This window comes from Vigna unguiculata, chromosome 2, assembly GCF_004118075.2.
Source record: "Vigna unguiculata cultivar IT97K-499-35 chromosome 2, ASM411807v1, whole genome shotgun sequence".
Classification (NCBI taxonomy): domain Eukaryota; kingdom Viridiplantae; phylum Streptophyta; class Magnoliopsida; order Fabales; family Fabaceae; genus Vigna; species Vigna unguiculata.
The window spans coordinates 8,305,838-8,320,484 of NC_040280.1; the positions used below are offsets into that span (position 1 = coordinate 8,305,838).

Consider the following 14,647-nt stretch of genomic DNA (forward strand, 5'->3'; position numbering starts at 1 on the left):
GTTGACTTGATCGTGAGAGTCCTCTCTGCAAATAATCTCTTAAGAGTCCAAGCCATGTACGCTAGCAGATGACATGTTCAAACCGAAAAGGAACCAGCTTGAGAGGTCAAGGACTGAGGTAAGACGTTATTTGTGTCTCTAATATCTCTTATTTGTTTTCACATAAAAAAAAAAACCTTGTATGAAAGAGTTAAAAATATTCAAGAAAGTAAAAATACTTAAACACATCTTCGACATATTTTTTTCTTTAATCATGGTGATAATTTCGCTCTGACCCAATTGCCCTGCATCGTAATAACATATGCTTGATTCTATTATGTCACTAGTGCAAAATAAGCTTTTTATACCTACATTATTACACCTGTTCAAATCCATCAGGTATAAAACAAGAGACGAATGACAATTTTGTAAATAATGTGAGATCTTTTATGCCAATTATACTTTCAACTGGTATAAAAATTAACGCGATGACATTTTTAGCAATATTGAAAAATACTTTTTATATCGGTTATAGCTAAAATTGGTATAAATTATATATATATATATATATATATATATATATTATTTTTTTAATTTTTAAAAAAGATATTATACTTGTTGACCTTTTGACCGGCATAGTATGTTTTTCATTTTCCATTTCTTTCGTTCATTTCCTTTCCTTAACATTTGTTTCAAACATAGTTCGTTGCTTCCCTTTCCTTATTCTTTGTTTCCAGCATACCTTAACACAATTCTTCGTTTCCAACATTTGTCGCTTCCACTTTCCAACAATCACCGTCACCGGTCGCCTACGAAGTAGCTTGCGAAGTCGCTTGCGAAGTGGACTGCGAAGTTGCCATCACCGTGCGGAGTCGCCTACGAAGTCGCCGTCACCATGTGAAGTCACCTCGTCACCCTCGCGTGTTGTTTATGTGCTCTTCGTTTGCTAGCATCATGTTGCTAACCGGTAATTACTATTAACTGATGGAACCCTAATTGTTCATCATGTTGCTAGCTTGAAGTAATATCACTAGCTTTAGTTAATTACTGCTAACTGATGGAACCCTAACTATTCATGTTGCTAGCCTGAATTAATATCAACTATATACTTAGTAAAGAAGAAACATAATGATGTTGATGATTGTCCACACAAGTTGTTGTTTCTATAGAATCTATGCTAAGATAATAGAATTCCCTTAATCAGTTTATTCAATATTTAATTTCTTCAATCACGCCATAGTTTTATCATGGTTCCTGAAGCAATATTGTTTTCTTCAATGCTTGATGGTTAGATGACAGTATATAAGAATGTATGTATTATTTTTTTAAAAGTCCAAATTCTCCTGATGGTTCCTGAAGCAATATTGTTTTCTTCAATGCTTGATGGTTAGATGACAGTATATAAGAATGTATGTATTATTTTTTTAAAAGTCCAAATTCTCCGAGTTTTTTTATTTTTTATTAATTGCTAACTTTTGTGGTTTTAGAAATTCAAGTCTTAAGGAGTGAAATCAATCAAGGAAGAAGCATTGAATAACTTGAAAGCCTTGGGGTCAGCTTCTGTAGGGGCTAAGCGTCCAATTTCACCTGTTCAGACATTGGTTGGGGGATATCTGCAGGAGTTGTGATGCCACTATCCTAGTGGTAGGTGTAAACTGGTAAAATTTTCATATAACTACTCTGTATATCTCTTGTCCCTGAATCTCTTTTCTTTTTTTTCTTCCTTTTGTGCAACAAGGTAGCTGAATATTTGAAATTAGATAAAAACTGGCTCATATTCACTAACATCAGCAACATAAAAAGTAGGAAGCATATACAAAATCTTGTCCCCTATGAGTCACTCTGCTTACATTATTAGTACTGTCACATTTATCCATTTGAATCTTCAGCAGTGATAGACCTTTCTGCAAATAAACATATCCTCTTATCACCTTCAATAATTCATGACCTTTCTGCAACTTTATAACTATAGTACATTCCTCTTCATAACATTTTATTCGCAGTCACCCTCACCCAGGTCTATTTGAAACCTGATAGAGCTATGTCTCTCTGTGATGAAATATACCAAGAATATAAAACTTAAAAATAACATGGGTAGCAAAACTTAAGAAATTAAAAATAAAGGACTAAACACCTAAAAGCAGAGAATAGTGGATGAGCCCTGAGGCATTCCCAAAAGCAAAATGCAGTCTCCCGCAACAGCCCTGAGGTTGAATAATACTAAGATACTCTGAATACAGTCTCTTCTTGCTCAACTTCACATCAATGGAGGAATACCAAGACTAGTTCAATTCTATTGGTTTAAACAATGAATAATAATAGAACATTTTATTAAAATTTATATATATGCATGCAAGTTGTTGTGAATGTGAATGTAGATGCAGTTTATATGAGAGAAGGAGAGAGGGGTGTGACTGTTTCAGTTTCATTGCATTGTCTGGGGAGAGTGATAGAAACAGTTTCGAAGTGGTAGCTACAGGGTACTTGTTGGAAGAGAGGCAAAAGGAAAAAAAAAGCTGAAAACGAACTAGTTAGTATATATGTATATGTGTATCCACTACTTTTCTGTATCGGATACAATGAGTATAGCTCACTCTCACGGGAATTGAGACTATAGAGACCAAGTCTTTTTAGAAGCAAAAGATTCATCATCCTACCTTTTTCTCGGTACATGATGAAAACTACAATTCAAAACAAAGTTGGGATAGATTGCAGCACAAACACAGATTCAGAGAAACACTGCTCGTTTTCCTGTTAGTTGAGTTCATCAAACAAACACCACCCCCAATAATACCCACTATGCTTTCCAAAGAACCTGTATAGAGCCATGACAAGTTGTTGTGATTAACACTTGAGATTGAGACTTGAGGTAGCTTCCTATATGTATATATACTTTGAACTCAAGCGTAATATCTTGTTTCTCTACCTCTGATTTTGTGACATTTTGCCAATAATCACTGTCACTGACATTTTACTTCTATGCCTTTATTTTAGTGAAACTAAAGCAAATTAAGTCTGGTACAGGAAATTTTTTACGGTTGAGGAAATTAATTAAATTAACTCAATGGGGTAAATAAGTAATTGAAAGAAGAAGAAAGTAAAAGGGTGGTCTAGCAGTAGTTATACATTACTATACACCACCCACTTATTTTAGGTCTTAATAAACAACACATGTTCATAATCATCACCTACATAGGAAAACACGCTACTATAATTTCTTACTGCAAATAAAATAAAAAGTTTCTAGAAATTTACTATTAGTAATGGTACAAAGTAATTGAAAAAATTAGAAAATATAAAAAATTCAATCTGTTTTTAAATTTATGGAAACCATCCGAGGGTGTGAGAAACTATAATGAAGTAAAACAATACTTATCATCAATAAAAAGAGTAAATAAATAATAAGTAAATTTCAACAATACTGAAGTGTTTAGCTGTTGCTTAAATATAGAAGTGTCAAATAAACTCACCTAACAATAACTTGCCAACTTGAGAGAGTTGGATGATTTTCAACTATACCTTAATATAAAAAATAGTTAAAAAAATTTGTATTAATCAACACCTTTAATTTAATTTTCTATTATTAATTATGAATTAATTTAATATGTAAAGACAATAATCTTTTTAATTTATCTTATTAAAAATATTAATTATAAATTGAAGTCTTATAATATATATATATATATATATATATATATATATATATATATATATATTAAGTAAAAAATAACAATTTTATTTTTTGAAATTTGGTTGCGAGTCAAAATTAAGTTCACATAATTGTAATAAGTCTATTTTCCCCATCTCACTTGTGATGGGTTAATAGTGAATTGAAAAGATCTGAAATGACATAATTTATCATCTTTAATTGAATTAATAAGAGAGTTACATTAAACAAAAATACTATACAGATCGAATCTAAATTTTTTGTAATACTCCCCTTTTATAAATATATTATTATATAGGTTTTATTATAACCATTATGATAAAAGATATATAGCAACAATAATAATAACAATTTTTGAAATTTATAATAATTCATATATCTTTTAAATAAAACAGAAAATAATTTAGATATTGATATATCATAGGAGTCAAATCAGTTACCTATAATTGGATTATTGACCCATAATTATGATGTCTACTATCAATAAAAATTGTAGTTGAACTGTTTGAGAGATTCTTTTGTTCTATCTTCATTAATGAGTTATATAACTTGTGCTCATAGAATTTTTGTTGCTTAGAATTCCTTTGTGTGAACTGTTCCAAAGTCAAATGAGTTGTTATGTTATATTAAATGGTGGTAGTGTTGAGTTCACAGATTGGACTACGTGTTTGGCTGTTTCTGAGCTCTAACCAAAAGCAGTGGTGTTAATTTATACACACAACAATGGATCGGAGTTGGATAAATTTTTTACGCACAACAAATGAATATGAGAACGGAGTGGAAGAATTTCTTGAATTTGCAAATATGAATGTTCTGGATAATAATGGAAAATTCTACTGCCCGTGTGTTAATTGTTTGAATGAGAGAAAACTACCAACTGACATTATTCGGGAGCATGTTCTTTGTGATGGTTTCTTAAAGAGCTACACAAAGTGGATATGGCATGGTGAATTAATAGACATGCCAAGTGTAGATGTGTCTGAAGCAGAAGAAGTTGATTTAGAGATGGATGATCGAATTGAGGAAATGATTCGTGATATTGGACATGATTCCTTTCAACGTGCGAATGTGTATGACAATTTGTGCAATGACGCAGAAAAACCTCTGTACGCAGAATGCACTAAGTATACTCGATTGTCAGCGGTATTAAAATTGTTCAATGTGAAGGCAAGAAATGGGTGGACTGATAAAAGCTTCACAGAATTACTTGAGTTGTTGAGTGACATGCTTCCTAAAGGTAACACGTTGCCAACACGCAATTATGATGCGAAGAAGATATTGTGTCCGATGGGTATGGAGTATCAAAAAATTCATGCATGCCCAAACGATTGTGTCTTGTACAGGAAGGAGTTAGCCATGTTACATCAATGTCCACGATGTGGGGTGTCAAGATACAAACAGAAACATAGTGAGTTTGAATCTGATAGTAAGGGTCCTCCAGCAAAAGTTTTGTGGTATCTTCCTGTAGTTCCACGGTTGAAACGTTTATTCAGCAATGCAAATGATGCAAAACTCATGAGATGGCATGCAGATGGACGTACAACAGATGGCCATTTGAGACATCCGGCAGATGGTTTGCAATGGAAGAAAATTGATTCCATGTTCCCAAATTTCTCCAATGATTCAAGGAACATTAGATTTGGACTTGCTACAGATGGAATGAATCCATATGGTAACTTGAGCAGTAAACATAGTTCATGGCCTGTTCTATTAGTGATTTATAATTTACCTCCTTGGTTGTGCATGAAACGCAAATATGTTATGTTATCCTTGATGATCTCGGGTCCAAGACAACCAGGAAACGACATTGATATTTATTTAACCCCATTAGTTGAAGATTTGAAGATGTTATGGGAGGAGGGTGTTGATATGTTTGATGGGTACACTAGTGATTCATTCAAGTTGCATGCCATGTTATTTTGTACAATCAACGACTTTCCAGCATATGGTAATTTAAGTGGATATAGCATTAAGGGTCACAAAGCATGCCCTATATGTGAAGAAGGCACATGTCACCATCAACTACAACATGGAAGGAAAACAGTATACCTTGGACATCGGAGATTTCTTAGTACAAACCATCCATATCGTAAATTGAAGAAAGCATTTAATGGGTGTCAAGAAAATGAATTAGCTCCAATGGTTTTAAGTGGGTCACAAGTGTATGAGCGTGTGAAAGACATTGGGGATGTGTTTGGAAAGATGAAAAATAAAGGCACTTCAAGCAACATATGGAAGAAAAGGTCAATTTTCTTTGATCTCCCATATTGGAGGGTGCTTGATGTCAGACATTGTATAGATGTTATGCATGTAGAGAAAAATGTGTGTGATAGTATTATCGGAACACTCCTCAATATTCAAGGCAAGACGAAAGATGGTCTAAATGCTCGTTTGGACTTAGTTGAAATGGGTATAAGAGAACAATTAGCTCCACAATCACATGGTAAGCGAACATACTTGCCTCCAGCATGTCACACATTGTCTAAACAAGAGAAGAGAAGTTTTTGTGAGATTTTACAAGGTGTGAAAGTTCCACTAGGTTACTCTTCCAATTTTAAAAGACTTGTATCCATGAAAGATCTAAAATTACTTGGGTTAAAATCTCATGATTGTCATGTATTGATGCAACAACTTCTACCAGTGGCTATTCGAGGCATATTGCCTAAGAATGTTAGATATACCTTAACAAGATTGTGCTTCTTTTTTAATGCAATATGTAGTAAGGTTATCGATATTGAGAAGTTGGATCAGTTAGAAAATGAGGCTGTACTCATATTGTGTCAGTTGGAGATGTACTTTCCTCCATCATTCTTTGATATTATGGTCCATCTGATTATTCATTTAGTCCGAGAAGTTAGAATTTGTGGTCCAGTATTCTTACGATGGATGTACCCTATTGAACGATACATGAAGATATTGAAAGGGTATGTAAAGAACCAATATCGTCCAGAAGCATCAATTGTTGAAAGATATATTGCAGAGGAAGCTATTGAGTTCTGTACAGACTACTTATCACAAGTTGAAGCTATAGGGGTACCGAAGTCTCGTTACCATGAAAGAGGTGCTGGTAAGGGTACTCGAAGTGCAAAAGTTAGAACTCTGAGTAGAGATGAAGTTCTCCAAGCACATTTATATATATTGAATAACACTAAAGAAGTCATCCCTTATTTAAGTGCTCATAAAGATATTGTGAAGAGAAATAATCCACGAATGTCTCAAAAGTGGGTCATTAATGAGCACAACAAAACTTTTTTGAAGTGGTTCAAACAACAGGTTCAAAATGACAACACAACTTCTGATACATTAAATTGGCTAGCAAGTGAGCCAAACTATGATGTCTTATGCTAGAGTGGGTATGATATAAACAATTATACATTTCATACAAAAGACGAAGATGAAAAAAGCACCACACAGAATAGTGGAGTAATGGTTGTAGCTGAATCAATGCATTTCTCAAGTTCAAAGGATAAATATCCGATTATGGCCTCAATGTGCTACTTTGGTGTAATTGAAGATATTTAGGTAATAGATTACACAAGTTTCAGAGTACCTATTTTTAAATGTAAGTGGGTTGATGGTAATACTGGCGTGAAGACTGATGATCTAGGTTTTACCTTGGTTGACCTAGAAAAGGAAGGTTATACTAAAGAGCCATTCATCATGGCATCTCAAGCAAAACAAGTGTTTTATGTCACTGATCCCGCTAACAAAAGATGGTCAGTGGTTCTCCAAGGCAGAACCCTACATTATACTGATTACAATGATGAATTGATACTTGATATTAGCAAAACTCCATCCTTCTCATCAAATATGCCGACCTTGAATGTCGATAATGAAGTAGATGATGTTCATGCCGTACGTGATGACCACAATGAAGGGTTATGGGAGAACATTCTAACTTGACCCATTTATTTATGTGCTCATAAACTTGTGTGTGGCTTTTCTTCACGCTCTTCATCTTTCTCAGTTCAAGTTAATTGGTACATTTTATCCCTTCTTGTTCATTGTTTTAAAAACTACGATTCATGTGGTTCACTTCATCTTTATTTCTTTCATATTCTTCATAGGTGGGTAGGTTCAAAGTTTTGATCTGAAGCCATTACAAACAAGATAACCTAATATCCATTGCTTTCAGGTAACTTTTATATTCTACTTTTTTTATATGATTACGTGAATATTCTTTAAAACCTTAAAGTTGCATATCAATTTTTTATGTGAATATATAGATAGCAGATAGATAAATAGGAAGGTAGGTAGGTAGATAATATGAGTTCAACTAAGATTATGTGGTTTAGCCCTAAGATATATATATATATATATATATATATATATATATATATATATATATATATATATATATATATATATATATATATATATATATATATATATATATGCTCTAGCTAGTTGATGAAATCAGAGGTTTATAATTTCTGAGGAACACATATTCTGGGAGACAAATTTCCCAACACAGATAGTTTGGCAAAACATGGGATGTCATGTTTCTCATATTTTCTTTCATGGCTGATGATGATGCAATCATCTTTTTTTATTCACCAGTTAACTCTTTTCTTGTTTCCCAGCAGTTTTGTCTTTTATACATAAAAAATAAATTACAATCTGGTGATAATATTTTGTAAAAAAATTATAATATGATCAAAGATTTTTTGTAATATATAGAAACTGTTACATCTAAGTACGTGTACTACCTTTTAACATAAAATATGTATATTAATTTAATATACCTAAGTTGAATATAGAAACAAAGTTAAGTCCATTAGTTTCAGATTACATGCAACTATGAAAACATTAATTCATAATAATGTAATAGGAAATTTAAATCTGAAGAGAAAGAAGGAAGAGAGATAAGGTGATGATGGTGTCCGTGAGGCTTAACTTGTTGGGAATGGGAATGGGAGCCCACAACACAAAACCATTATGTGTGAGAGATAGAGTGATGAATCTGAATATGAATTTTTGTGTCTATGGCTTAAAAGTTGAAACATGGTGGGCTAGCCAACATGAGACAATGATAAAGGATAAAAGTTTTCAATTTTTAATGAGAAAATTATACTTTCACAACTTTATTTTATGATCTAAGTTATTATTTTTTAATATTTTTTAAGTAATTTTTCATTTTTTCTATATTCCAAACTTACTTTTAAAATATATCAATTCAGAAAATTATCAAAATTTAGGTATTATAATATTATTGTTCTTTTTGTTGTTACAACATGAAGTAAACTTTTAAAATTATAATAATAACGACAATAATAATTATCCACGCACTTCTTTATTTCTACAGCCTCTCTAAAATATCAATATTTCAATATACTAATCATGCCAGTTGCAGTGTTTTTAATTGCAAACATCATCATAAGGTGCTAAGACTGCAAAAAGTCACCGGCAAAGTTCTTTTAAAATTTGAACGAATGTCCTATGGCCTCATTCAGAATGGATTTTAGTTTTTCAGCACTGTTTTCAGTTGTAAGTCTCGAAACAAAGACAATATTAGTAGTAGAGATGATGATTGTTTTGGCAGAAATAGCGATAGTAGTAGTAGCAATAATGATGATAGTGTATGTGTTTCAAAATTAAGTGAAAAATTATTCCAGCTCCATTTTGGCTAAATGCATTTTGTTTTGAAAATTGCAGTTGAACTGAAAACTCACAATCACCCAAAACAGGGCTTAAGATGTTTCAATGTCTAGACTAAAATTTTCACCAGGTTGAGTACGGAAGAAGACCGAAGAGCACAATCATGCTCTAACTCACCATTACTGTTTTTACTAAGCTTCTCATGATTAAGTTTTGCCATGCATTTGTATCATTGTATGCATGCTTATCAAAATTGAGAGTACGAGTTAAAACAAAAATAAACACTCTCACACCCTCTAACATATCCTTATTTGTTTCTCTTATTCTCTTTTCGATTCTCTTGCAGATGGTTTTTCTTTTGCTGATAATTGAAATGTACTTTTATCTTCGTTTATTAAATTATTTTCATTGAAGTTTCCAGAATCCATCCAAATAAAGACTTCTCATCTCTTAAGCACATTAGATCCCAGTTGATAGTAAGTACACAACTCTAATCATTTTTCTTGTCTTGATTCCTCTGTTACATCCAATGTAAATTTTGAAATTGATATTATAAGTCTATTGTTCATTATGTATCCTTTTGTCATTCAATTTCATCTATTTATTTCTCAAAATAAAATTTTCAACGACATCATGATCTACACCTGTGCATGATGACAATTACCAATGTGTTTCTAGCCTTGGACTTGTGTACAAATCACTTCAATAGCAAAATTTTTATCCTTTGCTAACAGTTCAAAACCTGTTCATTTACTTATGCTTATATGTTCTAGTTTTAAACTTTTTTACTTGCCTTCCTACATCTTCCCCTAACAAAATGTTCTAGTAACATTTTTATAAATGTCTAAATTGATACGTAAAAATGTTAGCAGTACTTCTTTATAATTCATTTTGAAGAATCATCTGTCATGCTTATTTGTCACTTACTTTTTGACCTACATAGTCACAACTCTCCCCGATTACTGAATAGTTTTTTGCTAATGCAGCTACAATCTGGCACAGAGATTAAGTTTAGTTTGTGAAATTGAAAAGAAAAGTTATTGACTTGATTTATTATCAGTTTGAGGGAATACCCCGAGTTTCATTACTTTTGTTGATGATTCACTGTATTGAGTTTGTGGATGACTTAGCTGGAGACTAATTGATGCATGTAAATGTTAAATAGAAATTATTTATTAATTTTCACTAACAATTATTTATTTGAATAGGGAAATGTCCGGTGATACACCATTTGGTGACCTTCCACCTTCATAAGGTGGGGACAAGATTCATACATGTACCAAAAAAAATGGTAGGCGTGGAACTAGGTTGAGGGAGTTAACAGTCAGTCGTAGTGCGGATCAAAGATTGCCTATCCAATTTGATATGCAAACTGGTAAAGCTTTGGGAGATAATAGCACAAAATTCACCAGCTATGTGGCCTTGCTTGGTAGGAACAAGTCATCCATTCTTATAGATGATTGGGACCATGTTCCAGAGACAGTAAAGAATCAGATTTGGCTAAGTGTCCAAGTATGAAATCTTAACTTATATAATTTATTACGTACATATAACTGATATTTAACATATGTAATCCATTCTTATTATACAGGTCACATATGATGTCCCAAATAGTAATCTGTTGAGGACGAAATGGATTTCATTTGCTGGGGAACGATGGAAGGGTTTTAAGACGGACCTTATAAGTCGTTATATCTGTGGTCCCTTAAGTGATAAAAACCCTTGTGAGAAGTATCCGTTCCTTGATGAAGACACATGGCAGGCTTTTAAGGAAAGGCGATTAAATCCTGTCTTTCAGGTAAATTCATATTATATGTAGGTTTAACTATTTAATTGAACATATTGCTAAAATAAATCATTCTTTATACTTTGGTGCTCATAGGCTAAGAGGAAAGCTGCACAAGAGATAGCAAGAAAGAATGTCCACCCCCATAGATTGTCTCGTGGGGGTTATGATAAATTGGAGCAGAAGATGATGAAAGAGGCATCTGCCTCTAATTCCAGTGGGACTATTGTTACTCATCCTCCTCGCCATGATAAATGGAAAAGAGCTCGTCAAAAACCAACAGGGGATTACATATCTGCAGAAACAGAAAGCGTAGCTAGGCGTATTGTAAGTAACTCAAACTAATTTATTTTTAGATGTGTATTAATATATTTTTTTTAATCTTAACTTAAAGTTTTTGTGTTGTAGGATGAACTGGTCGAGCAAAGCACACAAGGATCATTCATTCCACAGGGGCGTGAGGACATATTGGCAGTTGCCATTGGTCGTCCAGAGCATCCTGGACGTGTTCGTGGTGTTGGAAAATTTGTAGGCATCCGTCAATTCTTTGGTCCTCCATCAGCTAATCATAATAAAGTAAATATCAATGAGGAAGTTATCATGTCCATCAAAGAAGAAATGAGAGAACAAATGAGGGAGGAAATTAGGGAGGAGATTAAGAAGGAGATGAAGAAAGAGTACTTTGATATGAAGGCACAATTGTTATCAGACATGAGAGCAGAGTTAGCCTCTCCCTCAGCCCAGCCTTGTAATCCTCATCAACAACCTTCTATTATTTGTGTAAGCACAAAGGGGAGTTGTGATGTTCCTCTTGAAGAGGCTTCTCTCATTGGTGATACAGATTACGAGTTGTTCATTGATGATCTCCTGCAGTCCTTGGTGGCTTTAGGTAATTTGTCTAATTATATTGTTTTGCATGTATTTGTTTTAGCCTAACTATATTGTCTTATTTATTTTACAAATATTATTTGGTTACCTTAGGTAAAATATATGCATTGGGGTCAACCATACACCATGCAACCATTGCAGATGATATGATGAGAGTAGTGGTTGTAGATGTTCGAGATGCTACTGCTCCAGTCCCAGTGCCCACTCAAGAGGTTAAGACAGTGGGGCAGGCCCCTGGAAATTTTATCCTTTGGCCAGTTAGATTAGCAAAAGTAATTGCAAAGGAGGTAATTGTCCTTACTTGTTTTAATTATGCATTTATTTACATCGGTGTATACTAATGTTATTTAATACTTTAAATATGTATAGCAGATTAGAGTACAAGAAAAGGAAGATGTGAATGAATCATTACCACAACAGACAATTCTAGAACGACTTGGTGCAATGGCAGCGACTATCGCCTTGCAACCTATACAATTAGAAATGTCTCCCCAAGCCACAAATAGGACCTTCAACACCCCTTTTTTTATATGTCAAAAGGATATTTTTGAAGTTCTCTCTGGCACTGATATGTTATGTATATCAGTAATACAACTTTGGTTGTTGTAAGTAAACTTTTATTACTTTTATGAAGTTTGAATATATTCAATATGTTATTCTTATATTATTTATTTTCAATGTTTAAGGTATTTACATCGTAGATGCACTGAGAAGAAGAATGATCACATATATGGATTTATTGATCCTATTGCCATTCAAGGTGTTGGGAATAAAAGTGAAGAGGTTCAAAAGTACCTATTAGAGGCATTTGATGTTGGGAAAAAAGAAGTGTACTTAGCGCCTTATTTGCAGCAGTAAGAATGTCTTTTATACATTAAATTATATTTATGTAGAACTTAATTGTATATAATGGTATTTGAATCTGTAGGGGTCATTGGCAGTTGTTGGTAATTCTTCCTCAGAAGTTTGTTGTGGTTCTTTTGTGTTCATTACACAAGAAGCCTAACACTCTGAAAATTAAAAGTACTTTACAAGCGTAAGTTTTTTTTATTAACTTATTTTTTGTGTTATATAACTCAATTTTACTAAGTTCCATATTAGGCAAAATTTCAATATACATTAAATTTTACAGAGCGGTTGAGGCTCATTCTAGGTTGCAGGGACAACAAATCACTTCTAGAAAGAAGTTGCAGTTCATTGCGCCAACTGTAAGTAGTTAATCTTCAAACTGTTGAAATACAATTATCAAATTTATGATATTATATGAATTTAACTTGTAGTGCTCACGTCAACCGGGAAGCTATGAGTGTGGATATTATACCATGAGGCACATGCATAGAATCATATCCGCAAACATTGTTGACTCATGTGGATATGGTAATATGTACAATTTATAAATCACATCTTAAGTATTTATCACTAAAAGATTGTTGACTCAACTATTCATTGTGTAGATTTTCAATGACACATCTCCAATGGATCAAGGAGTCTTGAAGGAAGTTCGTGAGCAGTGGGCTTCGTTTCTTTTAAGTGTTTATATAAGATGATGTTAGGTGTTTTATGACTTATATAGTAATTTGTTTTGGAGTAGTATTATATTTTATATAAACATTAAATTCTATTTCATGTAAATATTAGATTGAATGAGATTTGTTTTCTGGATGTTTTGGGTTATTACATACAGTATATAAGATGATGTTAGGTGTTTTATGACTTATATTCGTTTTGGAGTAGTATTATATTTCATATAAACATTAGATTCTATTTCAAGTAAATATTAGATTGAATGAGATTTGTTTTCTGGATGTTTTGGGTAATTATATACAGGTTTGGTATGTGGTAAGAAGCATAAACGAATTTTTCATAAAAAAATAATAAATCACTTTTTATACCGGTTGAGGTCATACTTGGTGTAAAATGTGTAATGTTTTATACCAGTTGGAACTATAATCGGTATAATAAGTCATTTTTTCTTACATGACTTTCCATTTCCAAGAGGACTTTCTATACCGGTTTTAGAAATGGTATAAAATATAATTTTTTATACCTGTCATGGAACCGATGTAGAAAAGATCAAACTTTCTATACCACCTGCATCTATACCTATGCTAGAACCGGTATAAAAAGCCTTTTTTAACTGGTATAAAAAGCCTATTTTACACTAGTGTGTATTCATTAAAACAATCTATGGTTGAGAATCAAAATTAAGGTACATATGTGTGTAAGTCTGATTTAATTGTCTTTCTGCATTATTAACTTCAAACAAAGATCATGATGTATAGCTTAGGATCGTTGTGGGTCTAAGTTTTACTTTATTTTACGTATTTGGTAATAGTTAAAATACTCTATTTAAATAAATAGAAAAATTAAAATTCATTAAATTTAAATTTCAGTATCTAAACAAAATATTTAAATAATTAAATAATTAAGAATAAAACTAATTAAAATTCAATATGTTAAATCTTTTCATTATAACTTTAATCATTTATCATGTCAAATTTCTTTATTTGTTTAGGTTTATTCCGTATAAAAGTCACGCGAGTGTGATCGAAATTTCTAATGGTTACCATCCAATTGTTGGCTCAGTCATGCCTAGGAGCTACATAGCCATGCATCTGCTACATCTTATATATACATAAATCTGCGGCTTAAAGTTAGGAAAAGAAAAACTAAAAATTTATAGCTCACGATACACGAAAAACATTTTCTAATCAAATTTTGCAGATTTC

At 32.5% G+C, this 14,647-nt stretch overlaps 2 protein-coding genes across 4 annotated transcripts; both read left to right on the forward strand.

Annotated features, from left to right (window-relative positions):
• The first annotated feature begins 659 nt into the window (after positions 1 to 659).
• On the forward strand, positions 660 to 13,511 carry LOC114173286. Of its 3 annotated transcripts, none has more exons than XM_028057573.1 (15): positions 660 to 946; positions 1,467 to 1,637; positions 7,714 to 7,781; positions 9,666 to 9,720; positions 10,453 to 10,756; positions 10,836 to 11,042; positions 11,127 to 11,357; positions 11,439 to 11,919; positions 12,012 to 12,205; positions 12,288 to 12,523; positions 12,605 to 12,772; positions 12,847 to 12,954; positions 13,051 to 13,126; positions 13,199 to 13,295; positions 13,373 to 13,511. In XM_028057573.1, the coding sequence occupies exons 5-15, from the start codon at positions 10,610 to 10,612 to the stop codon at positions 13,381 to 13,383; spliced, it is 1,956 nt and encodes a 651-aa protein (XP_027913374.1). In that variant the 5' UTR covers positions 660 to 946; positions 1,467 to 1,637; positions 7,714 to 7,781; positions 9,666 to 9,720; positions 10,453 to 10,609; the 3' UTR covers positions 13,384 to 13,511. The 3 variants fall into 3 exon arrangements, with proteins under 3 accessions (XP_027913374.1, XP_027913376.1, XP_027913375.1); XM_028057575.1 differs by having other exon boundaries at positions 12,291 to 12,523; XM_028057574.1 differs by lacking the exons at positions 660 to 946; positions 1,467 to 1,637 and adding an exon at positions 6,427 to 7,626.
• LOC114174430 lies at positions 4,370 to 7,549 on the forward strand. The gene is made up of 2 exons (XM_028059273.1): positions 4,370 to 6,736; positions 7,214 to 7,549. Exons 1-2 carry the CDS (start codon positions 4,370 to 4,372, stop codon positions 7,547 to 7,549), a joined length of 2,703 nt encoding a protein of 900 aa, XP_027915074.1.
• Positions 13,512 to 14,647: the final 1,136 nt, after the last annotated feature.

Excerpts from the sequence above, each read along its gene's own strand:
- LOC114173286 (XM_028057573.1), top strand. The coding sequence starts at position 10,610 with ATGCAAACTGGTAAAGCTTTGGGAGATAATAGCACAAAATTCACCAGC. Across the intron at positions 10,757-10,835 it reads AGATTTGGCTAAGTGTCCAA|GTCACATATGATGTCCCAAA; the intron begins GTATGAAATCTT and ends CTTATTATACAG. Across the intron at positions 11,043-11,126 it reads GATTAAATCCTGTCTTTCAG|GCTAAGAGGAAAGCTGCACA; the intron begins GTAAATTCATAT and ends TGGTGCTCATAG.
- LOC114174430 (XM_028059273.1), top strand. The coding sequence starts at position 4,370 with ATGGATCGGAGTTGGATAAATTTTTTACGCACAACAAATGAATATGAG. Across the intron at positions 6,737-7,213 it reads AGGGTACTCGAAGTGCAAAA|TGGGTTGATGGTAATACTGG; the intron begins GTTAGAACTCTG and ends TTTAAATGTAAG.